Source organism: Natrix helvetica (assembly GCF_964273705.1).
Source record: "Natrix helvetica genome assembly, chromosome: 6".
Classification (NCBI taxonomy): Eukaryota; Metazoa; Chordata; class Lepidosauria; order Squamata; family Natricidae; genus Natrix; species Natrix helvetica.
Genome location: NC_138553.1, coordinates 83,505,840 through 83,532,956, shown reverse-complemented (window position 1 = coordinate 83,532,956; position 27,117 = coordinate 83,505,840). Strand labels below are relative to the sequence as shown.

The 27,117-nt window shown below is 42.5% G+C and overlaps 1 protein-coding gene across 3 annotated transcripts in view; it reads right to left on the bottom strand.

Annotated features, from left to right (window-relative positions):
- Nucleotides 1–27,117, bottom strand: part of ITPR2 (inositol 1,4,5-trisphosphate receptor type 2) — a 133,312-nt gene that overhangs the window by 20,381 nt on the left and 85,814 nt on the right. For all 3 annotated transcript variants that reach the window (XM_081957504.1, XM_081957505.1, XM_081957506.1), the window contains 15 exons: nucleotides 26,670–26,798; nucleotides 25,358–25,478; nucleotides 23,917–24,107; nucleotides 22,867–23,009; nucleotides 22,145–22,253; nucleotides 17,203–17,311; nucleotides 16,293–16,480; nucleotides 14,845–15,028; nucleotides 11,722–11,978; nucleotides 10,664–10,864; nucleotides 9,390–9,500; nucleotides 8,088–8,183; nucleotides 6,687–6,806; nucleotides 2,445–2,552; nucleotides 825–1,017 (listed from right to left, as the gene is read on the bottom strand). In XM_081957504.1, coding sequence (XP_081813630.1) covers nucleotides 825–1,017; nucleotides 2,445–2,552; nucleotides 6,687–6,806; nucleotides 8,088–8,183; nucleotides 9,390–9,500; nucleotides 10,664–10,864; nucleotides 11,722–11,978; nucleotides 14,845–15,028; nucleotides 16,293–16,480; nucleotides 17,203–17,311; nucleotides 22,145–22,253; nucleotides 22,867–23,009; nucleotides 23,917–24,107; nucleotides 25,358–25,478; nucleotides 26,670–26,798 — 2,260 coding nt within the window. The remainder of the gene's footprint in view (nucleotides 1–824; nucleotides 1,018–2,444; nucleotides 2,553–6,686; nucleotides 6,807–8,087; nucleotides 8,184–9,389; nucleotides 9,501–10,663; nucleotides 10,865–11,721; nucleotides 11,979–14,844; nucleotides 15,029–16,292; nucleotides 16,481–17,202; nucleotides 17,312–22,144; nucleotides 22,254–22,866; nucleotides 23,010–23,916; nucleotides 24,108–25,357; nucleotides 25,479–26,669; nucleotides 26,799–27,117) is intronic.

Here is a 27,117-nt window from a genome sequence, read left to right as displayed (position 1 = left end):
TCCAACTTTATTATTTTACGTTCTGCCTTGTTTTTTATGGTCAATTAGCCGATAACCCGGCGTTGCCCAGGTATTTATTTATAGGGGGGAAATGTCAGGACCAAACGTAATTTCTAATGTTAGGTTTTCTCCCTTACTAGAGGGAGCCACCTTGTGGAGGACTGTGAAGCTGTCACCATGGCGACTCCACTGTGCTGTACGGTAGAAGCCATATTACGGCAGCACAGTAGAAGCCGTTTTAAGGCCCAGAAGGCTGTATGTTAACAGAGCAGACACCCCGAGGGGTGTCAGGGGTGTCTTACCCCCCCCAGTATTTGCTTCCAGAGAGTAAGTCATGTGTGCACCAAGTTTGGTTGAAATTGCTCAAGGCGTTCCAGAGTTATGCTGGAGCATTCAAGCACACAAAGAGCCATTTTTATATATAAAGAAGAAGAAGAGGAAGAAGAAGAAGAAAAGGAAGAGGAAGAAGAAGAAGAAGAAGAGGAAGAAGAAGAAAAGGAAGATAAAGAAGAAGAAGAAAAAGAGGAAGAAGAAGAGGAAGAAGAAGAAAAAGAAGAGAAAGAAGAAGAAGAGGAAGAAGAAGAAGAAGAAGAAGAAGAAGAAGAAGAAGAAGAAGAAGAAGAAGAAAGAAAGAAAGAAAGAAAGAAAGAAAGAAAGAAAGAAAGAAAGAAAGAAAGAAAGAAAGAAAGAAAGAAAGAAAGAAAGAAGCTACATGGACAAAGCAGAACCTTTACAACAGAACTTTCCCCAAAGTTAGAGACTTGACTTAAACTCTCTTCCGAGTAACCACCTAACAGACAAATCGTTACAAACACCATACTCACTCCTAATTTTCCTCTGCCACTTCATTTCATTATAGAGATCTTCAGTCTGTTGGAAAAAGTCATTTACTTTGCTCCCTTGCTCGTCTCTTTCCGTGGTGTTGAATACCCGGCATTTTGATTCATGAGTGAGGAATTCACAGACGTTTGGCACGGGGAACACTATTTGCTCCATGGTTCGGTCGTGGCGGACAATCTGCAAAGACACGTCACTCGCTCGGTCGGGATGTCAACGTAAGGGATGGTTTTGTGTTTATGGGGGCAAAGCAAAAGGTGAGGGATAATACGGCTTCTCTTCAACGCGGATGCCTGTTAAAGGCAAAGGAAAAGGTTCCTCCGCAAATGTGTGCTAGTCGTTCCTGACTCTAGGGGGCACTGTCTGTCTGTCTGTCCATCTCTCCATCTATCATCTCCTATCACTCATCTGTCTCTCTATAACTCAAATCTATCTGTCTGTCTGTCTGTCTCTCTCTCTCTCTTCTATCCCTTTAATCTGTCTATCTGTATGTGTATCTATCTATCTATCATCTATCTATCACCTATCAATCAACTGTGTCTCTATCCCTCAAATCTGTCTATCTGTCTGTCTGTCTGTCTAATATGTCAGTCTGTCTGTCTCTCTATCTCTCTATCTTCTATCCCTTTAATCTGCCTGTCTGTCTGTCTGTCTATCTCTCCATCAATCATCTATCACCTATCAATCATCTGTCTCTCTATCCCTCAAATATATCTGTCTGTCTAATCAGTCAGTCAGTCCGTCCCTCCGTCCGTCCCTCCGTCCATCCCTCTGTCTGTCCCTCTGTCCATCCATCCATTCATCCTATCCATCCATTCATCCTATCTATCCATCCATCCAATCCAATCCATCCATCCTATCCATCCATCCATCCTATTCTATCCATCCATCCTATCTATCCATCCATCCATCCTATGTATCCATCCAATCAATCCATCCATCCATCCATCCATCCTATCATCTATCTATCTATCATCTATCTATCTATCTATCTATCTATCTATCTATCTATCTATCTATCTATCTATCATCTATCTATCCATCCATCCATCCATCCTATCCATCCATCCATCCATCCATCCATCCTATCCATCCATCCATCCTATCTATCCATCCATCCAATCTATCCATCCATCCATCCATCCATCCATCCATCCATCCATCCATCAATCCATCTGCCTGCTTGCCCAATATACAATGCTGGTCAACTTCAAAAGTGAACTTCTTCATGAATAGCTGAACATTGTGAAGAAAGCAGTAAAATTAAGATCTAGGAGACATTCAGCTTTCCCATTTTTTAGGGGATAAACATTAGTTATGACTGAATTGGTAATCAAATAGCCCTGAGCCATTCCCTGAGTAAAATTCGGTAGGAAACCTGAGGGTTTCCTCGTGTAGGTACCCCTTGGTGTAACCCACAGTTTGTTCTCTGCGCCTTTCTGGTGACAATGTCACCAAGCGACAGAAAGAAGATTCCATCAAGAACTCTCTCTCTTATTTCAGGAAATCTCGTATTTCAAGTAAAGACCAGCAGAAGGCGTCCTCTGTGGGAGGGGACGTAGCACAGAAGCCTACAAATATTCTCAGCTCAGCGAGGAAGTTTTTACCTCAATTTGAGCGGTGTGGTTGGCGTAATACTTCAAAGCTTCATCGCCTTCTTCTGGATCTGCCCCAGGTTTCAGCATGTGTTGCAATACTTTATTATGACGGGACAACTGGAAGTAAATGCAGGGGAAAATGTTAGAAATGCCATCTGGGTAGCTTGTAGCTAAAAGGCAAAAGACTGTTTGGCCCTCCAGTGGCCAGCAGAGCTAGGAGCAGATTCGGACAGTGAGGAGGTTGGGGAGGAACCTGGGCCAGTCCTGGAGTCTGGGGAAGGCTCGGATGAGGGCTCTGTGTCAAAGGCAGAGATTGGGCCAGGGCCGTATGCCAGTTATCAGCTGCCTTCGGAGTTGGACATCAGTGAGGCAGACAAACAGCTGGAGCCTGTTCCCAGTGTGTGCATGCGCAGAGTTGCCAGATAAAGGGAACTGCTAAAAAACAGGGGTCGACTTAGGAGTAAGGCCACAGGGGGATGATGAATGGCCCCTCCCAGAGGGAATAAAAGAGGAGCGAAAGGGGAGTGGAGTTTGCAGGAGACAATTACTTCGCTTAATTGGTTCGTGACTCTATGAGACTCCTGGCCAAGTTCTGCAGATATGGGCCTGGCAGCTCTCCAAGCCAGATAAAATCTGTGACTGTAAATCCTCTCTCGAAAGACTTTGGTGGAGGTGAAGGAGCAGAATTCACAGGGATTTTTGTCGGGACAAGGAGTTTGCTACAGGCTCTCGGGAATCCTCAGTCAGAACATCTAGCATCTGGCTGCATTTCAGGGGGGAAAGTGGCTTTTTATTCCTTCTGTGACTCCAAATATATTTTTGTAGCTTTATATGTTTCTCATTTTCACCCCATGCAAAAGACCCCAGGCTCCCTCTTTCACAGGGAAGACCTCCAGTCCCTTAATCATTTTGGAGCTAATGTTGCAGGACTGATCCCTGCTTCGTCCACCTCAGGAGATCAGCAGCTGGAAGAGAATCCATATTGCCATTTTCAGCCGCAACGAGGTGGTTAATGATGAAATATTCTGTCCACCCGTTTCAGCGTTCGCAAGCCGAGCCAAACCCCTCCCTCCAATTTCCTCTGATGCTCAATTAGCGGCTGTCACCCTATCCCCATTATCTTGTCTCATCCAGCGGATAACTCCCGGATTGTGACAAGTGACAGGCCTCGCGATAGGATAAGACGTCAAGAATTTAATCAGGGCAAAACGAAGGTGGAAGCGCATGAGACTTTCAAGACGAGTCATTCAAGCAGTTGCTGGTTTCCAACGAAGCCCCAACCCGGTTTTCAAACCACAGTAGCTAATTTTAACTGAGGCAGATGCAAACTTTCATCAGACCACTAAACAGATTTACATATCAGTAATTACGAGGAAAACTGGGTTTTAGCAATGAGTGGCCCAACTACCGACCCTTGCTTTAAGAAGGTCTCCTGGGGAGGGGGTGTTTAAATATTTCCCACCCCTTTCTTAATTGTACTTTCTGCAATCTGTGTAAATTCATTGCTAAGAGAATTCATTCTCGGTTCCTTAATGGAGGAAGGCATCTCCTTAGCAAACATATCCCATGCTGCAGAGATATTTTTCTGAAAGGTTTGTTGAAGGCAACATCTTTGTTGTTAGTTGCAAAGTTGTGTCCGACCCATCGCGATCCCAGGGACAATGTTCCTCCAGGCCTTAGGTCTTATTTTTTCACCCTGCCAACAAAAGTGCATCTAGTCAAGGCTGTGGTTTTCCCAGTTGCAATGGATGGTTGTGAAGGTTGGACCATAAGGAAGGCTGAGCGCCAAAGAATGGAGGCCTTTGGACTCTGGTGCTGGAGAAGACTCCTGTGAGTCCCTTGGACTGCAAGGCCATCCAACCGGTCAGTCCTAGAGGAGATCAACCCTGACTGCTCTTTAGAAGGCCAGATCCTGAAGAGGAAACTCAAATACTTTGGCCACCTAATGAGAAGGAAGGAGAAGAGCCCCAGGCTGGGAACGATGGAGGGCAAAAGAAGAAGAAGGGGACGATAGAGAATGAGGTGGCTGGATGGAGTCACCGAAGCAGTTGGCGTGAGCTTCAATGGACTCCAGAGGATGGTAGAGGACAGGAAGGCTTGGAGGAACGTGGTCCATGGGGTTGCAATGGGTTGGACACGACTTCCAAACTAACAACAACAATGGCATATTTGCCATACTAGCTTGGGACCTATTTATATCTGTCAATGCATGGAGAATCTGTGGTTTCCTCGGCTTCTGGTAAGCTCAACCACAAGTAATGACAGGAAAGGATGTTGCGTTGAAAAAAAATGTACAAATGGTTAAACAGCTGTTGAGACTGAGAGGCTGGATGCCTCTAAAATAAATTTGTCGGCCCACGTAAGACTAAAAAGAACTTGTGTCTTGGTTGTTTTTTTTTTACTTTCTCCTCTAATCAGCAAAGAGATTGGAAATCAACTACCATCCATTAATTTCCCTTAATGAAAAACCCAAAGCTAGATTATATTCACTGTGGCAAGTTTCGAAGACCTACAGACTTAGCTGATGTCGTGGCCCTTGGGCTTGGATGAGGAGGAGGCTGGGGAGGAACCTGGGCCAATGCTGGAGCCTGGGGAAAACTGATGGGTGCTCAGCATCAAACACAGAGATAGAGTCAGGGCTGTCAGTCATTTCCCAGCCACCGGAGAGGTACCTGCCTTTGGAGGCTGTGATAAGTGGGCAGGAAGAACAGCTGGGTTAGGGTTCCAGATGCGTGTACGCACAGAGCAGTTAGGAGAGGTGAGCAATGGAGGACAAGGAGTCGACTCGGGAAGCCTAGCATACGTGGATGCTGAATGGCCCCTCCCTGGCTGGAAAGGGAAATGGTGATCGTAGGAGACAACAGTTCATATTTCTGAAGATTTTGCTCATTGTGTTTCGTGCCACAGAGACCGCTTGCCAGAACTTAATTTGAAGCCTTTCAGCTGGGAACTCATGGCCTTGCAATTATCGCAAGGAACTGATAAAGTGCTGCTACGGTTAACTCTTTGAAGGACTATTCCTTGAACTTTTCGGTGGGTGAATGCAATTAATTCGCAAGAGGTAAATAAAGATTTTGGGGGACAAGGAGTCTGTTTCTTGCTTCTCCTAAGGCTGGGTCAGGACAGCTGAACGGAGCCAGTCTGTTCTAAAAATGCATCAAAAATGAGAGATTTATTGATATGCGGCTATGGAGATACGTTCCAGGGTGGAGGACGTGAGTTGTGAAGACCTGAACAGCAGGAAGCAGAAAAAGAAATACAACGGAGATAAAAACCACCTAAGGAAGCAGTTTTTGACACGTATCCGTAACAAAGCTTACTCAGGAAAGGGATATAAATCTCTCTTTTCAAGATCAAAAGATGTGACCAGTGGCACAGCATTTGTCTCCCGTTCATTCTGTTTAAAAAATGCACAGACCTGGAAATGTTAAGATTTATTTATGCGCCAACAAACATTTTAACTTGACTTAGATGGGTTTGGGGGCTAGGTCTGGGAAAAAATAGCTTGGATACGATTTAGGGTTCAATTTTAACAATTGGCTCTTTAGCGGGAGCCATTTAGACCACTTGGGAATGAATTAATTATCCTCGTGTCAAAACATGATTTATATAATCTCCTTGGGCTTTATATAAGCATTTGGTTTTAATTTGCCATCGTTGTTAACTTTACTAATAAATTTAAGAGGATTATAATCTAATAATGTTAACAATTGCAATCTAGTATTTTTTAAATGGTTTTTTTTCCCAAGAAATATGTCAAATCAATGCGTGAACAGTGTTACAACTGGATGTCATATATACAAATGAAACTAATGAAATTAATCATAATTATTACATTCAATCAACTCGTGTATTTCTAGCAATAATACACACGTATATTAGATTACGGTCCATCATCATTCTAATACTCCACGTTGTATCTTATTATTACTTTTATTATTATGAAGCGTATGCACTATCATTCCCCCTTCTCTTGTTTCTATCACTTATTCTAGCTTTTAATCGTATCAAATTTTATGGGGGGGGGGGGAAACCTACTTTGGTCTATCCTAACTTCTAATCATGTCACCCATCTAAAAGGAAAAAAGGAAAGAGAGAGAGCGAGAGAAAAGGAGAACAACAACAAATAAAAGGACCATCCAACTATTGTATAGCTCGCTTTGGTATTTTAAAAGAAAGATTTGCAATCTAGTATTTTTTGGTGTCCACTCTGAGTGAGGTGGGCAGTCTCTATATTTGATAACAACATACCTGGTGAGCTAATATATAGATATTATGCCCAACATCTTTTGGTGAAATATTGTCATCTCCATTCTCCTCTTCTTGGTCGCTGTCAAGGCCTTGGTTGTATGCATTCTTCATAACATCCACCTCAAAACAAAAGGTAGTTGATTATTACATCGAATGAGTTCTTAAGCCCTGCTTAGTTTCATGTAACACCCTCTGCGTAGTCTTAATGCTTTTCTCCAATCTCCATTAAATAATCTCTTTGTATCCCACCATATTTTTTGAATTGGTTTGCCAGGGATGAAGGCAGGACAAGAAGCAACGGATGGAAACTAATCAAGGAGAGGACCAACCCAGAAATAAAGAGAAATTTCCTGACAGTGAGAACAATTCACCAGTGGAACGACTTGCCACCAGAACTTGTGGGTGCTCCATCACTGGAGGTTTTTAAGAAGACATTGGACAGCCATTAGGGTTTCCTGCATGGGCAGGGGGTTGGACTAGAAGACCTCCAAGGTCCCTTCCGACTCTTTGCGTTTCGAATAACTTATATAACTTATTTAAGTTATACAGGTGGCTTTCAACTTGCAACAGTTTGTTTGGTGAACAATTTGTTTGTTTGGTTGCAATGGCCCTGAGAAAAGTGATTTATGACCATTTTTCACACTTATGTCGGTTGCGGCATCCCCCATGGGATCACGTGATCAAAAGTCAGACCCTCGGCAACTGACTCGCATTTATGACGGATGCAGCATCCCCAGGCAGCCTTCCGACAAGCAGAGTCAACAGGGAAGTCAGATTCACTTCGCAACTGGGATATTAACTTAACCGCTGCAGGGATGCACTTAGCAACAGCGGCAAGAGAGGTCGTAAAACGAGGCAAAATTCACTGCACAAATGCCTCGCTTAGCAACCATAAATTTGGGGCTCAATTGTTGGGTCGTAGGTTGACGATTCCCTGTATTCTAGTCCTTATGGGTGTTGAAATCAGCTTGTTAGCTCAACTTTTTTTTTTTGCTGTTTTCAATTATAAGGTAAAGGCAAAGGTTCCCCTCGCACAGGCGTGCTAGTCGTTCCCAACTCTAGGGGGCAGTGCTCATCTCCGTTTCAAAGCCAAAGAGCCAGCGCTGTCCGAAGACGGCTCCGTGGTCATGTGGCCGGCATGACTCAATGCCGATGGCGCACGGAACGCTGTTCCCTTTCCACCAAAGGTGGCTCCTATTTTTCTACTTGCATTTTTTACCTGCTTTCGAACTGCTAGGTTGGCAGAAGCTGGGACAAGTCACGGGAGCTCACTCCGTTACGCGGCGCCAGGGATTCAAACTGCCAAATTGCCGATCTTGCTGATCGACAAGCTCAGCGTCTTAGCCCCTGAGCCACACGCGTCTCTCTTTCCATTATAAAACCACCTAAAAAGATACTTACGAGCTCTTTGGGTCTCATGTTGAAAAGGACTCGCTCTGCGTTCTCGCTGTCGTGCCGGCTTTCCATGATAGCCAGCAGAAGCTTCGAGGCGTTATTCTGAAAAATAGCAAAGCCAATCAAGCCGTAGTTAAAATCTGTTTCACGGACCGATGAGCCTTAGGGCTGCTTTAAATGAAGCTGCAGGCGCAGGTTTCCTTACGAGAACACGGTGTTTAAACCCCTTGAATTTTTTAGTGGATTTTTTTGTTTTGTTTTGCTTTATGTGTGAGATCACGGCTTCATCACCATATCGCAGAACTAATTAAAAATAAACACATATTTATACGTGCTGGATGTTAGCAAAGAGAAGCTTTTCTTGTGGCTGCTTCCATACCATGACTTAACCACTATGGGGTTTGTTTTACTTTTATTTATACATACATACATACATGCATGCATACATGTATATGTATACACACACACACATGTATAATTTTAGTACAAACATACCATCTTTCATTAAAAAGTTTATTGTCTGGGTACAAATATTTTCTGCAATAGCAATTAAAATTACAGCCGTATTCATTATTTTATCTATTCTTAAGTTAATATTAATACAGAATAGAATAGAATATAAAAAAAGAATAGAATAGAACAGAACAGAACAGAACAGAACAGAATATAGAAAAAGAATAGAACAGAATAGAATTCTTTATCAGCCAAGTGTGATTGGACATACTATTACTATTAATAACATACTATTATAACAATCTCCTTCTTAACTTATTTATCTTTGTTAACACAATTTTCCTATTTCACTTCTCTGCTTTCATTTCTAATTTTCATATTTATTCTCTAACCACTGATAAAATAGCTCTCATATACTATAATAGTCAGATTTCTTCCTTTTCTTTAATTGCAAGTGTCAATCTATTCATTTCTGCACATTCTAACATTTTCTTAATCACGTTTTTCATCCATAGGGATCTCTTCACTTTTCCAATTTTGTGCAAAAAGAATTCTAGCTGCAGTTACTACATTAATAATCAAATATACATATTATTTCGGATACGTTTCTGGTAAAATCCCCAACAAGAATAATTCAGCTGGGGTTTGTTTTATGATGGTGGCGTTTACAACCATGCAAAAAAAAAAAAAAAGTTATAAAATTGGGTGTGACAAGTGCATTTTATGACCATTAAAACTTAAGACCATTATATGGACAGGCTCCATTAGGGTTGTAAGTTGAGGACTGTCTGTGAAGGTTACCAACCTAGAACTAAGGAGAAATTTCCTGACAGGGAGAACAATTGACTTCCATACCTTCAACTGCAGCACGAGATCCATCCGATATTTTCCAAGGGGGTTGATGTCATTTAGGATCAGCGCGATGATGATGTCAATGCCATTGGACTCGTGGGTGGCTATGCAGCTCTACAAAAGGCAAGTAAAGAAAGACGGTTGAGATAACAACACATCCCACAAGGGATTGTGTCCTTCCTCTCCCTCGTTGTTCGAAAGATGAATAAGGTCAGCAGAGTGGACAATGCCTGGAATGCTCTACCCGACTTCACTGTTACATCCTCAAACCCTCAGTCTCAAACTGTGCACCATGGACCTCACCCCATTATTAAGAGGTCCATAAAGGGGAGGGGGTTCATACTGTCCCCATTTATCTGTATTTACTTCCTTTGTTCATGTTTATGGTATCTTGTTATCTGGTACATGTTTGACAGACACAGAAACAAACAAATACCGTATTTTTCAGAGTATAAGATGCACCTTTTCCCCCCTAAAAGAGGGTGAAAATTTGGGTGCATCTTATACATTGAATGTAGCCCCACCCACCCACCGGCTCCCACCCTTTGGCCTCTGCCTCCCAGCAATTTACCTCCTTGCAGCAAACGGGGAAAATGGGGCTTGCAGAGGCTGCAATAGGCTATAGCAATCCCTGCAGCCTGAAACAGCTGATGATCGGGAGGCGTTTAAACTGAAAGTGAAACTTGCTGTTTGCTGCAAGGAGGCAAATTGCTGGGAGGCAGATTTTTTTTCTTGTGCTAATCAGGCTGTTTGCTGCGCAAGGAGGTAAGTCAATAACTATAAATGCCTAAAGAATGTTCAAAATATTAGACTTATTTTTTAAAGACTGCTTTATTATTGTTCTAGACAGCTGAACAAAATGAAGAAGCTTTTTAAAATAAATGCTTGATCTGAAGAGGCCCATTGCTATTGCATCTTCTTTTAAATAGCGGAGAATAACGTATACTTCCAGAAAGCCACATCAATTTTAACAGCATATGTACAAGTATAGTCTGAAATATAACACTACCAACAGTGTATATTGACTGTATTGTTTGTTGCAAGGAGGCAAATTGCTGGGAGGCAAAGGAAGATTTTTCCCCTTCTTTTCCTCCCCAAAAGCTAGGTGTGTCTTATACTTCGGAGTGTCTTATACTCCTAAAAATACGGTAAATAAATTTCCACAATAGAAAGTCCAAGGTTTTCAACCCCAGGTTATTAATTAGGAATTTTTGAAGGGAAGAAAGGAAATCTGAATTCACATTCAATCCAGATTCTTTCCGAGGGGCTAAACCTACCTGATTTTCATGGCAGGGGCCTTGGCAGTACTCGGTCAAACTTTCAAGGGTTTGGTTGACCAAAGCGACATTTTTTTCTTTGATGTATAGGCCCAGAAGTCCCAGCCCTCCTGTGGTACTTCCGCAGATACAATCCAAAAATTGAAGGGTCTCACAAACTAGGTTGTAGTTGGTCTTGTTATTCTGGTTTCTTAAAAAGTTCTGGGAAACAGAGGAGAAAACAAACCACCGTACAAACCGATGAAAAGTAGACAAGGGTTCAAATCACAAATAACGCTAAGCCACGGTTGAAAGACTTCACTAAAATTACGATTCGGAGGGGATGTATCCTACTTTTAACTCAGTTTGAACTCAACATCTTTTTTGTAATGCGGTGAACAAAACTGGATGCTCAAAAGATGTGGAGACTCTAGAAAGAGTGCAGAGAAGAGCAACAAAGAGGATTAGGGGACTGGAGGCTAAAACATATGAAGAACGGTTGCAGGAACTGGGCATGGCTAGTTTAAGGAAAAGAAGGACTAGGGGAGACATGATAGCAGTCTTCCAATATCTCAGGGGCTGCCACAAAGAAGAAGCAGTCAAGCTATTTTCCAAAGCACCTGAGGGTAGGACAAGAAGCAATGGGTGGAAACTAATCAAGGAGAGGAGCAACCTAGAACTAAGGAGAAATTTCTTGACAATTAGAACAATTAATCAGTGGAACCGCTGGCCTCCAGAAGTTGTGAATGCTCCAACACTGGGAGTTTTTAAGAAGAGATTGGATAACCATTTGTCTGAAATGATATGGGTTTCCTGCCTAAGCAGGGGGTTGGACTACAAGACCTCTAAGGTCCCTTCCAACTCTGTTATTCTATTCTATTCTATTCTGTTCTGTTCTGTTCTGTTCTGTTTTGTTCTTTTCTATCCTATTCTTCTAATTCCATTCTATTCCAGGTGTGGCCTTACTAAGGCTTTATAAAGCACACTTCCTGTGATTTTGATTCTATGCCTCCGTTGATACAACCAAAGATTGAGTTAGCTTTAATTCTAAAACACACTATAATAATACTGTAGCCTACCTGTAGTTCTCGGTTGTGATTCTCACACAACAACTGGAGAAACCTCAAGATGGGTTGCATTATCACAATGACAGGACTCATGGTTGTTTCTTCGGGCGATTTTTCATCTGCGCATCCTGCCTCTGATCCTGGGCCCATGAGGTCCGTTTCGGGATCCATCTCTCTGCGGTACACACAGTAAGCTTTGGACGTTGCGGTGGAGGCCTCTGCCAGTTGTCCTTTCATGCCTTCCTTCAGGTGGAGGGTGGAGTCTCTAACTGGACAAGGGGAAAGAAACATGATTGCCATTCTATCCATGAGGAGCATGATGGAGTTTTCTCTGTCCATCCTTTGAGTCCCTTCTGATTCCTGGTGATTTAGATTAGATTAAGGTTAGATTAAATTAACAGAGTTGGAAGGGATCTTGTAGGTCATCTAGTCCAACCCCCCCGCCCAAGCAGGGGATCCTAAACCCTAAATGGCAGCCCAGTCTCTTCCTGAAAGCCTCCAGTGATGAAGCTCCCACAACTTCCAAAGGCAACTTCTGTTCCATGGGTTGATTGTTCTCATTGTCAGAAAGTTCCTCCTTATTTCCACGTTGAATCTCTCCTTGATCCGTTTCCATCCATTATTCCTTCTCTGGCCTTCAGGTGCTTTGGACAATAGCTTGACTCCCTCTTCTTTGGGGCAGCCCCTCAAATATTGGAAGACTGCTATCCTGTCCCCCCTGGTCCTTCTCTTCCCTAGACTAGCCAGGCCCGGTTCCTGCAACCGTCCATCATATGTTTTAGCCTCCGCTCCCCTAATCATCCTGTACTCTTTCCAGAGTCTCAACATCTTTTTTATAGTGTGGTGACCAACACTGGATGCAGTATTCTAAGTGTGGCCTTACTAGGACTTTATAGAGTGGTATTAGTACCTCACTTGATCTTGATTGTATCCCTCTGTTAATGCATGCTAGGATTGCATTGGCTTTTTTGGCTGCCACTGCACACTACTAGCGCATATCAGGGGTTGCATGCCAGCAACCAGACCACACAAACAAAGTAATTAATTCACTAGAAGCTTGAAGAAAGCTTAGTTCATAACACTAAATGCCAGCCATATAGAGCCCATTCCTGGCATGCTTCCTGTCAGAGTTTGTTGCAGAAATCAAATCCAGAAAGCACACACAGGTAACTGATTCAGCAGGATTCATTAATTTCTCTTTATACACATAATAACACGAGACATATATACAATACCAAGAGTGGTAGAGAGGGGAGATCAGTTTCAGTTTCAATTCAGAGAGCAAAGAGCAGACTAATGTCATTCTTTTGCACAGACTCAGAGCTGCAGGGCTAAGCCACGCCCTGGCTCCACTCTGTTTCAGTTTCCAAACAGCCCTCATTGGCTGACCCAGTTGCCATGTCTATTCATTGGCTGACCTTGTTACTAAGTCCTATTCCAGTTCATGGATATACTCTGACACTTCCCAACCCATTTTTGCATAAACACATTGTACTGTACATTCATATGATGTGCTAAATCCTAGGAAAAAAATAGCTGGCCCCTGTTATCATTTTATCCCTCTTCTATGTGTCCGGGGGGGGGGGGGCAAATCCTTCAGGTCATATTTAACTACAGGTAACACTGAGGACACAGATAAACCTCCAAGCGGTCTCCACGACCCTCTAAAAGGATGCAAATGAGCAGCTGTCCGCAAGGACTTTAAATTCCTTCCCTTCTTCACTATTCTGTCAGAGCTGAAGAAGCATCTTGGATGAGAAGCAAAACTTCTTCAAAAGAAAAAACAAGGAAGTCCAGTTGCCTCCTGAAAAAAGCACCTTTGGGACAGACGAATGAGCGCTTCATATACTGTAGGAGAAGGAGAGGCCGAGACTGAAGGTGGAGTGAAGAGAGCAATCGGTGTAGAATCCTTACCTTCCCACAAACAATCTACGTTCAACCCCTCTTGAATTCCACTGATTTTTATCCAGACACAATTCAGTGCTGACCATTAGCTGACTAGATTCCTGTGCGTAGGCCTGAGCAATCAATCATCTTAACTGGAACTTAACATTTGGTGCCGATTCTTCGCGCCACACAAATACTTGCTTTAACGCGGTCTGAAAAGAATTGTTGGTGACACAAACTCTGTGCCCATCAATCCTGGGAGAAGTAAGTGCTGCTTGAGGTTATGACAGATAAATGCGAATTTCATGCTTCAATGAACCTTTTGAGATCAAATCAAATTCACTGCTCAACCCCGGTGGCTGACCGCGGTCGTGAGACATCCATCATGGCTCCAACAACTTGAGCAGTTAAAAAAAAATTGACTTCTCGCAGAGAGCCCTTATTCCAGGAAAATTCCGTAACAATGCTTATTTATTTGTAATAATAATAATGAGTTATAATAAATAAATTATAGTTAGCCCTCGACTTATAACAGTTCATTTGTGGGTGACCACTCAAAGTTACAATTTTGAAAAATCATTTTTCACACTTACGACTGTGGTCGCATGATCGAAAAATTCAGACGCTTGGCAACTGACTCATATTAGCGATTCACTTAACAACAGTGGCAAGAAAAGTTGTAAAATGGGGCAAAGCTCACTTAACAAATATCTCGCTTAGCCTACAGAAATGTTGGGCTCAATTGTGGTCGTAAGTCGAGGAGTACTTGCAGATTAATCAATCATAATCAAAATGAATGATAAATGAATAAATTGATCTGTTTCTGTTTTTTATTAGCGATTGTGTTTCGTTTTCTTTCTATTTATTTTAACCATTAGCTGTTGAGAGTCATGTATATGAGAAGGGCTGCCAAATGAATTATGGAATAAATGAACAAATAGATGAACAAACAAACAAGTGACCGAACAAATGAATTGTATAACAGTAGAATTGTACTTCGATGTATGTCATTTTACCATAAGCTACCTTGAAGTTGTAAGAAGCACAATGGTGATTTAGGAAAACCTTTATTTATTTACTAGGTTTTTATGCTCAGGTAGTATATACATCAATGTGAGCCAGGATAAATCACAAATGCTCTTTTTCCTGTTTTTTTTTAAACCAAAATCTATTTTTCTCCTGCCTGCCCTGACACCAGCCTAAGGCAAGAAATATTTCCCCCCACCCACTTTTTTTTTTCCTGTTTACCTCTCTTTTTTGGAGCGGAGACGGTCACGTCCGTTTCCTCATCCTTCTTTTTGCTGCTCAGATCAATGGTATTCACCGTCACCGTGGACCGAATCTCCAGCTGGGCTGCTTTCATCCGATCGTACAAAACTTTAAAAAACTTTTCGGATTTTTTCCTCTCGTTTAATTGTTGATAAAAGGAATACTAAAGAGAAAAAAATGCATCAGATAACAAAGTTTGAGGCTATCACTAAAGGGGTCAATAAAGACAATGGATTTTAACACGTTAAAATTGCTAATCCGTAATTTGTACTCATACAAAACCTGTGTTTGATCAGATAAGCCGTCCTTCATTTTTTGTATTTTCCCGTTTTTCTCTCCAATTTAAATCCTAATCACTCAAGTATCAATTTTTGTGAAGTAGTTCAGCTAAGAAGCACCCTCAAAAGTTCAAACTTTATTGTGAGGTCACATTAAACGCACTCCTCGACTTGTGACCACAATCGAGACCAAAATGTATGTTGCTAAGCGAGACAGTCGTTGAGTGAGTTTTGCCACGTTTTACAACTTTTCTTGCCACAGTGGTTAAGCGACTGACTGCGCTTGTTAAGACAGTAACACGATTGTTAAGTGAGTCTGGCATCTCCTGCTTGTCAGAAGGTCGCAAAACGGGATCACATGACACACACACCCCCGCTGGGGAAGGCTGCAACCGTCATAAGTACATGCCAGTTGCCAAGCATTCTAATTTGGATCACATGACCATAGGGATGGCTTCAACGGCCATAAGCGGGTGTGGGGGGAAAATGAGTGGTCACTAAATGAATCATTATAAGTCAAGAACTCCCTGTACCTGGGAACATTTCTCTATTGAAAACCCTATTCCACAACTAACACACCACATATTTACAGAAGCTGGCCAGGGGACAGTCCTTTCTGTGGCTTATATATAAAACTAGCCGATAACTCGGTGTTGCCCAGATATTTATTTATAGGGGGGAAATCTCCCGACCAAACGTAATTTCTAATGTTGGATTTCCTCCCTTATGAGAGGGAGCCCCCTTGTGGAGTACTGTGAAGCTGTTACCATGGCAACTGCACAGCACTGTACAGTAGAAGCCATTTTCCGGCAGTACAATAGAAGCCATTTTATGGCAGTACGATAGAAGCCATTTTAAGGCACAACAGGCTATATCTTAACAGAACACCACCCCCGGGTGTTAGGGGTGTCTTACGCCCACAGTATTTTTCTCCAGAGAGTAAGTCATCTGTGTATCAAGTTTGGTTGAAATTGCTTGAGGCAATTTATGTTGCATACACACATACATACATAATTAATTAATTATGATACCTGCTATATTTTTAGCTATTTTCCTAATCATTCTCCACCCTGGTCCTGTTTCCTTCCTTGCCTTAGAAAATTCCACGGGTTAAAATTGGTTGGAAGATATTAAGGTACCAAAATGCACCTGGATTTGGGTGTTTCCTCCTTCGAGCAACGCAATGCCAAGCAAGATGGCTTCCGAGAATATCCGGTCATTTTTGGTACTAACGATGACATCGGTGACCAGTTCCGAAGCCCCTTCTTTATCCAAGAGACACTGAATGTCATGCATGGACGCCCCGGATTTGTCCACATCTTGTCCTGAGAAGGTCCCTGAAATTAATGAGTTTAATTGACAAGTTAATTGGGATATTAAGGATGTTTTTGAGAAAAAAAAGAAGGCTTATTCTTAAATTTTCAGTTAAGGATGATCTCATTTTCTCTCCTCTTATCTCTTAACTTGTAACGTCTTGTCTTGTTATCCCATCCCATCATCTCATCTCATCTCTTCTCTTCTGTTCTCTTCTCTTCTCTTCCCTTCTATCTTCTCTTCTCTTCTCTTCTCTTCTCTTCTATCTTCTCTTCTCTTCTATCTTCTCTTCTCTTGTACCTTTTCTCCTCTCCTCTTATATCTTATCTTATCTTCTCTCCATCTGCTAGTGATTGGCCCAAAGTCACCCAGCTGGCTTAAAAGCCTAAGGTGGCACTAGAACTCACCATCTCCTGGTGATTGGCCCAAAGTCACCCAATTGTTTTCAAGCCTAAAGTGGGACTAGAACTCACCATCTCCTGGTGACAGGTTCAAGATCACCCAGCTGGCCTTCACACCTAAGGGTGGGACTAGAACTCACCATTCCTGGAGATTGACCCAAAGTCACCCAGCTGATTTTCATGGCTAAGGCGGGACTATAACTCACAGTCCCCTGCTTTCTAGTCTGGTGCATTAACCACTAGACCAAACTACATTATTTCCACGAATATATTCCCACGAACTACATTAGGGAAAGAAACTACAAAGAGCTGTTCTACATCCAGATGTTTTAAACCCTGGTTACCTCCACCCTGCAGGGGTTTGCTGTAGCTGCCAGCCAGGTGACCGTTGTTGCTCCCTCCGTAATCTCCTTTAAAATAGCGGTTGAGAAGTATTTTCCGCAGGTTGCTTCCCTTTAATAAGGCCAAAACAGAGAGTAAGAATTAAAGAGGGTGGTAAATGTATTCCTGGGCATTTTATTTTCAAGCCTGCAAAGTATCGCAAAACACAACTCATTGTTGTAATTCTAAAAGAAACTGCATTATTCTGTTTTCTATTCTATTCTATTCTATTCTATTCTGTTCTGTTCTGTTCTTTTCTATATTCAATTCTCTATTCTCTATTCTATTTTATTTTCTATTCTATAGTCTATAGTCTATATTATAGTCTATTCTACTTTATATTCTATTCTATATTCTATATTCTGTATTCTATATTCTACATTCTACAGTCTATATTCTATATTCTACAGTCTACAGTCTATATTCTAAATTCTATATTCTATATTCTGTTCTTTTTTATATTCAATTCTCTATTCTATTCCATTTTATTTTCTATTCTATTCTATTTTCTATTCTATTCTATAGTCTATAGTCTATATTCTATAGTCTATATTCTATATTCTACTTCATATTCTAGTCTATATTCTATATTCTGTTCTGTTCTATTCTATATTCTATTCTATTTTATATTCTATTCTATTCTATTCTATTATTCTATTTTATATTCTATTATATTCTATTATATTTTATATTCTATTCTATTCTATTTTATATTCTATTCTATTTTATATCCAATTCTCTATTCTATTCTATTCTCTATTCGATTCTATTTTATATTCTATTCTATATTCGATTCTCATTTCTATTGTATTCTCTGTTGTTCTAAGAGCGCCTTGAATTGAAGCTCTTTGGACATCCTCAGCAGATATTTAAAAAGCCAGGGTGATACACAAACTGGTTAACAACGCCATTATTCACACTAAGAAGCCTGTGGCCCTTCCCATCCGCTATTCCCCCTGCAAGGACTTCATAGCTTTCCAAAGTCTACTAATCCGGAATGCAAATAGCACTCAGCTGACTCCCAATCCTTCTGCAGTGATAACACAGCCTACAGTAGGCTATGAAGCAGCAGCATAAGGGCCTTATTGTAAACCGTGAGTAAGGCTCTTTTGTTGAACAATAGCGATGCTGAGATAAGAACAAAAAGTCCTGAGAGAACAACAGGAATTTGTCAATGTTAAACAGAGCTCTGGCTGGTTTGCTGTGGCTCTTTCTTCTGGAGAAGCACAACTCACAGCAGGGTTGTTTCTACTCCCTGAATTAAAATTCAGAAAACACCTGTTGGTTGCAAGGAATCTGCACAAGTCATCTGAATTTATCAGAAAATCCATGTGTTGTAAGTGTGCATTAAAAAAAAACATGCACCCACCCACCAAGGCCACCTGTATTCCCAGGTGTTGGTCTAGAGGACGACCTCATATCCCTCCTAGCCACTCCTAGAACAGCAGGGCATCAGTCCTCTTAACAGGCCTTGGAGGAAAACGGCCTCCCTCCAGGGAAGCAGGTGGGTAGCCGGAGAGCGGATTGGGTGAAGGCTACGTGCTTTGCAGGGCACCCCAAGCAGAAGAGAATTCGTTCAGCCTTGGTGTGTGTGGGAGGAGCAGTTGAGGAGAAAGGAAGGGAGAGAGGTGGGGGAGAGAAGGAATGAGAGAAAGGAAGGAAGGAAAGAAAGAAAGAAAGAAAGAAAGAAAGAAAGAAAGAAAGAAAGAAAGAAAGAAAGAAAGAAAGAGAGGGAGGTAAGGAGGAAGGAAAGAGGGATAGAGGAAGGGAGGGAGGAAGAAAGGAAATAGTAAAGAAAGGAGGAAAGGAAAGGAAAGGAAAAAGAAAGGAAAAAGGAAGGAAGGAAGGAAGAAGGCAAGAGGAAGGAAGGAGGAGAGAGTAAGGATGAGAAAGAGAGAATGAGAGGAAGGAAGGAAGAAGAAAAGAAAGAAAAAGAAAGACAAAGAAAGGAAAAAAGGAAGGAAGGAAAGAAGGAAAGAGAAAGGAAGGAAAAGAGAGAGAGAAGTAGAACAGAAAGGAAAAAAAGAAGAAAGAGAGAGAAAAAGAAGATAAACAAGGGGAACCGAAGGGGCCGTTTCTCTCTTTCTGCAGCCAGTTGCACAACAGCTTTCAATTCCCACCTTCCCGGGGGTGTCACAATGATGTACGTATCAGCAATGCCAACCCCCCCCCCCCTCCTTCTCTACCCTGCCTGGAATGACAACTGGCAATTTCCTAGCTTGTGCATGACCGCCGCCACTGCTGCTAACCGTCCCCTCGGCTTCCCAGCGCCTGCTGGGGCAGCTGAACTCACGCAGCCTCACGGCTGATTCAGAGACAGCCCCTCATTGGGGGCTCCACCGGCCGCGTGACGAGGCTGCTCCTCCGCAGAAGCCCGTGGCAGACGCTTGCCAGAGTTACAGAACCACAAGCTGTTGCTTGCTTGTTGGCACAGCAGTCTCTGACACCCTCCGTCGCACCCCATTGCCCCCATCTGCACCCACACATGGACGGCCACATGTTGGGGGCGGGGGAAACAATGCACCCCCAGAAACTCTGATCCCCTCAAGGCTGTGAGGAGCTGGGAAAACTAGCTAAGATGTTGAAAGATAAATCAGTGAAATGTTGGAAGTGCCAACAAGCAACAGGCCCATATTACCATATGTGGTGGCCCTGTGCAGAAGCAAGGAACTACTGGACAAGAGTAAGAACATGGTTAGAGGAAATATTATAACAGAAGATAGGGCCCAAACCAGAGACATTCTCATTGGGTCTCCTCCCAGAGAAATATAAGAAAGAGGGAAGGATGAAAAGAAAAGAAAAAATAGGGAGGTGATAATACAAAATAGGTGTATGGGATGGTAAGCAAAGCAACCCAGAATGTATATTTTAACCTTTTATATGGAAAAACAAATACGTAAAAGTGATGAAGATAAAGAAGAACAATTATTATGTGAATGTATAGCTGTAACTATATATAAGAGAATAAAAAAAACTTTTAAAAAAAGAAACAATGGATGGAAGCTAGTCAAGGAGAGAAGCAACCCGGAATTCAGAAGAAACGTCCTAACAGTGAGGACAATTAACCAGTGGAACAGCTTGCCACCAGAAGTTGTGGATGCTCCATCATTTGGAGGTTTTTAAGAAGAGATTGGACAGCCACTTATCTGAAATGATATACAATCTCCTGCTGGAGCCTGGGGCTGGACTAGAAGACCTCCAAGGTCCCTTCCCGCTCTATTCTGATGGATTGACTGAAAGACTTTGCAATCAGGTCCTAACCAGCCTCAACTCAGCTCTGTTAGCTCTTGATGCTACTCAGCCGTTCAAGTGCTGCCATCTGGCGAGGCAACATGACAAACGGCACTAGGTGGGGTTATGTTGTGTTGTGCTTCCTGGTTAGGAGTAGCCGGGAGCTGTTTTGCTGCTGTGAAAAAGACACAATATTCAACTAAGGTCTTCTGGAAGTGGCTTCTCTTCCGACGTGTCTCCTCATCCCTTTCTCTTCTTCTCTAGTGCTTTGTTCTCACCTCTTTCTTCCCATCAGGACAGATCCTGCCATCCTTCTCCTTCTCCTTCAAAATTATAATCTGTCTGTGTGGGATTAGAAGTATTCTAGCCTAGTCTTCATTCCAATATTCTGTTCTGTTCTGTTCTGTTCTGTTCTGTTCTGTTCTGTTCTATTCTATTCCATTCCATTCCATTCCATTCCATTCCATTCCTATCCATTCCTATTCTATTCTATTCTATTCTATTCTATTCTATTCTATTCTATTCTATTCTATTCTATTCTATTCTATTCTATTCTATTCCATTATATTCTATTCTACTCTACTCTATTTCATATTTTCTATTCTATTCTATTCTATTCCATTCCATTCCTATTCTATTCCATTCCATTCTACTCTATTTCATATTTTCTATTTTTTATTCTATTCTATTCTATTCTATTCTATTCTATTCTATTCTATTCTATTCTATTCTATTCTATTCTATTCTATTCTATTCTATTCTATTCTATTCTATTCCATTCCTATTCTATTCTATTCCATTCTATTCTACTGTATTTCATATTTTCTATTCATTCTATTCTATTCCATTCCACTCCTATTCTATTCCATTCTATTCTACTCTATTTTATATTTTATATTCTTTCTATTCTTTCTATTCTATTCTATTCTATTCTATTCTATTCTATTCTATTCTATTCCATTCCTATTCTATTCCATTATGTTCTACTGTATTTCATATTTTCTATTCTATTCTATTCCATTCTATTCTATTCTTCTCTGCTCTATTTCATATTTTCTATTCTATTACATTCCTATTCTTCCATTCCATTCTATTCTACTCTATTTCATATTTTCTATTCTTTTTATTCTATTCTATTCCATTCCTATTCTATTCTATTCTACTCTATTTCATATTTTCTATTCTATTCTATTCCATTATATTCTATTCTACTCTACTTATTTCATATTTTCTATTCTTTCTATTCTATGTTCTATTCTTATTCTTATTCCTATTCCTATTCCTATTCTATTCTATTCTATTCTTATTCTATTCTACTCTACTCTATTTCATATTTTCTATTCTTTCTATTCTATTCTTCCTATTCCATTCCATTTCATTCCATTCCATATTTTCCATTCGATTCTATTCATATTTTTTTTCAGACAGCTCAATTTTTTTCCCTTGACTTCATTCGCTTTTCCTTAGAAATCCAATCAAATCATTTATCCCCTCTTAGATCTGCACACTTTCCACTTAAAAAGCACAACCGACATGATACGTCAGGAATGGCCTAGACTCTAGGATCTCCTGCTCGAGCAGGGGGTTGGACTAGATGACCTACAAGGTCCCTTCCGACTCTGTTATTCCGTATCAGCGTCTAACCTTCTTTTCAGGAATAAGATCCGGGCCTACCTCTTCAACGAAGCTATCCTTCTGCTCAAGCATTTCCCGCAAAGTCTGAAGGATTTTGATGCAGAGTTTTTCCTCCTTCTCCATCAGCCGTTTTGTGTGGTTGATCAACCTTAAAATAAAACATCGAGCAAAATATAAGTTCAAACCCAGCAGCCTCCTCCCGATTATTTCTCTTTTTCATGTTACATGCGCAGCTTTTACTCATACTGTGCAGTTAATGAATGGGGGCTGTTGTCTGGAACAAACCTTTGCATTTATGCTTAAGCAAAAGAACAACATCTTTTTCACAATGAAGCACTAGAAGACAACATCTGGCACCGGTGATGTTGGGTTGAGTTGAGTCATGATCCCACAGTCCTTCTCCTTCTCTTCTTCTTCTACTTCTTCTTCCTCCTCCTCCTCCTCTTTTCCCATTCTCCTTCTTCTCCTCCTCCTCCTCCTCCCTCACTCTGCAAGCCCCACTCCTTACTAGCACTGATGACATTACCTAGTTGGGTAATGAAACATCAGCAAGAAAACAACCAAAATCAAAGAGGACCAGGGATACCACAGTCCTCCTCCTCCTCCTCTCTGCAAACCCCACTCTCATCTGTCACTGATGATGTTACCTTGTTGGGTCATGAAATGCCTGCAAAAAGCCCACCAAGCTCACAGAGCCCCAAGGACCCCATGGAAACCGAGCCGTCACGTATGTTCTGGAGTAACTTTGTTGAGTCGCTTACTTGGACATGAAGGCGCCACACCTAATCCTGGCATCACTCCCTTCCGGGAAGAGGAGTTCTGGGCTCCGCAAGACATCCACCAACACCGAAAATTCAGCTTGCATCATAGGGTTGAACTGCTCTTCCAAAGAGGCCACCACGTCCTGAAAGAAGGACAAGAAAAGGAAGATTCTTGGCTGGGGCATCTGGGTAACGAAGCTTCTGACGAAGAGAGCTGGAGGAAGGCTTCGTGCTCAACGTTTTCCCATTTGAAGGGAACCGATGATCAGACATCCTCTAGACCAGGGATGTCCAATGTTGCCTCCTTCTTTTCCTTCACCCTCCCTTTCTTCTTTCTTCCCTTCCTCTCTCCTTCCTGCTTCCTTGCCTCCCTCTGTCCCTTCCTTCCTTCTTTTTTTCCTGTCCCTTCCTCTTGCCTCCCTCCCTCCCTCCCTTCCGTTCCCTCCCTTTCTTCCTGTTCCTTCCTGTTCCTTCCTGTTCTTTCCTTCCTGCCTTCATTCCTTCCTTCTTTCCTTCCTGTCCCTCCCTTCCTCCCTAACCTTTCTCTTTCTTCCCTTCCTCTCTCCTTCCTACTTCCTTGCCCCCTTTGTCCCTTCCTTCCTTCCTTCCTTTTTTCCTGTCCCTTCCTCTTGTCTCCCTCTCTCCCTCCCTTCCGTTCCCTCCCTTTCTTTCTGTCCCTTCATTCCTTCCTTCTTTCCTACCTGTCTCTTTCTTCCTTCCTGTCCCTCCCTCTCTCTCTCCCTCCTTCCCTTTCTTCCTTTCCCTTCCTTCCTGTCCCTTCTTCTCACCTGCCTCCTTCCCTCCCTGTCCCTTCCTTCTTTCCTTCCTTCCTTCCTTCCTTCCGTCCTTCCTTCCTTCCTTCCTTCCTTCCCTCTTTCCTCTCCTTCTTTCTTCCCAAAACATATAGCTATAAAATAGGCAAATATGCTGGCTGGGGAATTCTGGGAGTTGAAATCCACAGGTCTTAAAGTTGCCCACTTTGGACATTCCCCGATCTCGTCACCGCTTTTCCCGAGTCTTTGGGGTCCGGTAGAGACTTTTCTGACCTACCTGGAGTTTCTCGATGATGTTCCTATAATCCCAGGAAGGCCCCCCGAGGGGCTCTTTGAAGCGGGGGCCACTCCGGGCGGACATGCGCCAGCCCATGGCTGCCCTTTGGATCATGCTGGTGTGGCTTTTCATGAACAGGGTGTTCACCTGGCTATCCAGGTCCACTGGGATGGCAATGCCCCGGTTCTTGGCTTTGGAAAAAGAGCATTGGCAAAGGGTCAGCTGCACATCAGCACAACTGAGACGCCCACCGAATGCATCCCACCAGGAGACACCCACGGTTACTCATCATGGACCTCTGGCCCTCTCGTCTTCTTTTCCTTCTTCCCTCCCTCTTTTCTTCCTTCCTCTCTTTCTTCTTCCTTCCCTTCCTCCCTATCTTCCTCCCTCCCTCTTTTCTTCCTTCCTTTCTTCTTCCTTCCCTTCCTCCCTCTCTCCCCCTTTTCTTCCTTCCCCTTTCTTTCTTCCCTTTCTACTCCGCTCTCTCCCTCCCTTTCTCCCTCTTTTCTTCCTTCCTCTTCTTTCTTCCTCCTCTCCTCCCTCCCTCTCTCCCCCTTTTCTTCCTTCCTCTCTTTCTTCCTTCCCTTTCTGCTCCCCTCCCTCCCTCCCTTTCTCCCGCTTTTCTTCCTTCCTCTTTCTTCCTCCTCTCCTCCCTCCCTCTCTCCCCCTTTTCTTCCTTCCTCTCTTTCTTCTTTCTTCCCTTTCTACTCCCCTCCCTCCCTTTTTTCTTTCCTCTCTTTCTTCTTCCTTCCCTTCCTCCTCCCCTTCTTCCCTTTCTCCCTCTTTTCCTCTCTTCCCTTCCTCCTTTCCTCCCTCCTTTTCTTCTGTTCTTCCTCCATCCTTTCTTCCTCCCTCCATTGCTTTCTTCCCTTCCTCCTTCCCTCCCTCTTTTCCTCCCCTTGTAGTCCCTGACAGCAGTTCATTTAGTGGCCATTCAAAGTCATAACAGCACTGAAAAAAGTGACTTATGACCGTTGTTTCACACTTATGACCGTTGCAGCATCTCTGTGGGCACATGTTCAAAATTCAGAGGCTTGGCAACTGGTTCATACTTAGGACGGTTGTAGTGTCCTGGGGTCACATGATCATCTTTTGCAACCTTCCGGCAAGCAAAAGTCAATGGTGAAGCCAGGTTCGCTTAACAACCGTGTTACTCACTTAACAACTGCAGGGATTTGCTTAATGACCGAGGCAAGAAAGGTCATAAAATGGGGCAAAACTCACTTAACCAAGGTCTCCCTTAGCAATTTTGGGTTCAATTGTTGTCGTAATTTGAGGACTGCCGGTATGACAGATGTTACACAGAGTATATTGTGGGTTTTGTTTTAATGTTTTATGGATTCTGTTACATTACCAGAGGCTTTTAATTTCATTCAAATGATTAGCCCTCCATGCGATCCCTGAAAGGGAGGATTAAAAAAGACCCATTAAAATTACCCACCGACTTCGGCCAACGTTTTGATGCAAGATTCCACCGAAGTCTTTTGAGCAGGATTTGGCCAAGTACAGTTGTAAATTCTGAAGGCAGATTGTAGCAGCTGGATGAAGACCGGCTGATGTGTCTGCAAGAAGCAACACAATGGAACACAAACTCATTCAGGGAAAGCAACATTCACCCTTTCAGGAAATGAAACACAAATACGTGTGTTATAATCTATTTAACACCCCTTGTAGACGAATGGTGAATATTTTTCTCTTTACTCGTAATCCCCGAGTTACAACAGTCTGTTTATTGACCATTCAAAGTTACAATGGCACTAAAAATAGTGACTTACAACCGGATATCTAAATCCAGCCTGCCGTGAATTCCTTATCTCTCGCTAATTTCCCTTGTCTGTTAGTAGTTCAGATTCTCATAGGGAGCTCAGGTTTGCAATGAATCTTTATATCCATTTGAACGGTCTGGATCTCCCAATTTTCCTGGCGCTTGGCAGCTGAAGCGCTTCCCCCCTCTAGACCCCTTAACTTCCAACTACCACAAAATGCAGAAAGGCTCACAATCAGGGGTCCCCAACCTATGAGCCATGGCCCACTAGTGGGTCCTGACGGGTTGCAACTGGACCGTGGAAAAGGCGTGCGAGCACCCGTGTGTACATCTGCATTTGTGCAATGGGAGAACGCATGTGTGCGTGCTCCATTTCCGGCTGCTTGTGCGAATCATCCCCTCCCCCCCCCAGCCAGAAATGTTGGGGAACTATGGCCTCTGAGTTATTTCTTCATTTAGAAAAATTAATTTCCTGATGAAAGTCTTATTGAAGCGTTAAATAAATGTGACTTGGCACAAATGCATATATTACCCTCCCCGGAAAATAAGACCTTCCTGAGAATATTTAAATGCACGCGCAGCCGGTCCCCACCATTTCCTTTGGTTGCTTGCCGCACAAACAACACAAGGTGAGGAGGCGAGGCCAGAGGGGGAGAAAGGGAGGGAGGGACATGCCCCGTGCACCCCACACGGCGTTACCTAATGGCTGCTCCTGCAACCCTAGCCACCATGTCTCGTCTGTCACGCTAATGGCCGCCGCAAAAAGAGCAGCAGGCCCAGTGACGTGGAAAACAGCAGCAGCCACGAGGTGACCACGCTCGCCGCCTCCTGCACCTCAAAAATAATAAGACCTCCCCGAAAATAAGGCCAAGTGCCTATTTTAGGGGTCAAAGGAAAAAAAAGACCCTGTCTTGTTTTCGGGGAGACACAGTATAATGTGGAATCAGGGCTAATTGTCTGACCCGGACACTTGTCGCCAACGTCTTACCTGGAGACTGGTGCTGTTGTCTGAAAAGGGAGAACAGAAAAAGCCACTCACGATACTCATCACTGGTTCGGTGACATATTTTTCGAGAGATAAATCGGCGTGTTTTCTGTCTGTGCTGGTGTTACAAACCTATTATTGGTGAAGAAAAGGCAGCCATGATATAACACAAGCAGACAGACAGACAGACACACGGACCTCAAAGGCACTGAAATTTCCATCCTTCAATGCCTAAGATGCTCCTGTATTTATATCTATTTATCTATCTATCTATCTTACAGTATCTCTATTTATATCTATCTATCTATCTATCTATCTATCTATCTATCTATCTATCTATCTATCTATCTATCTTACAGTATCTCTATTTATATCTATCTATCTATCTATCTATCTATCTATCTATCTATCTATCTATCTATCTATCTATCTTACAGTATCTCTATTTATA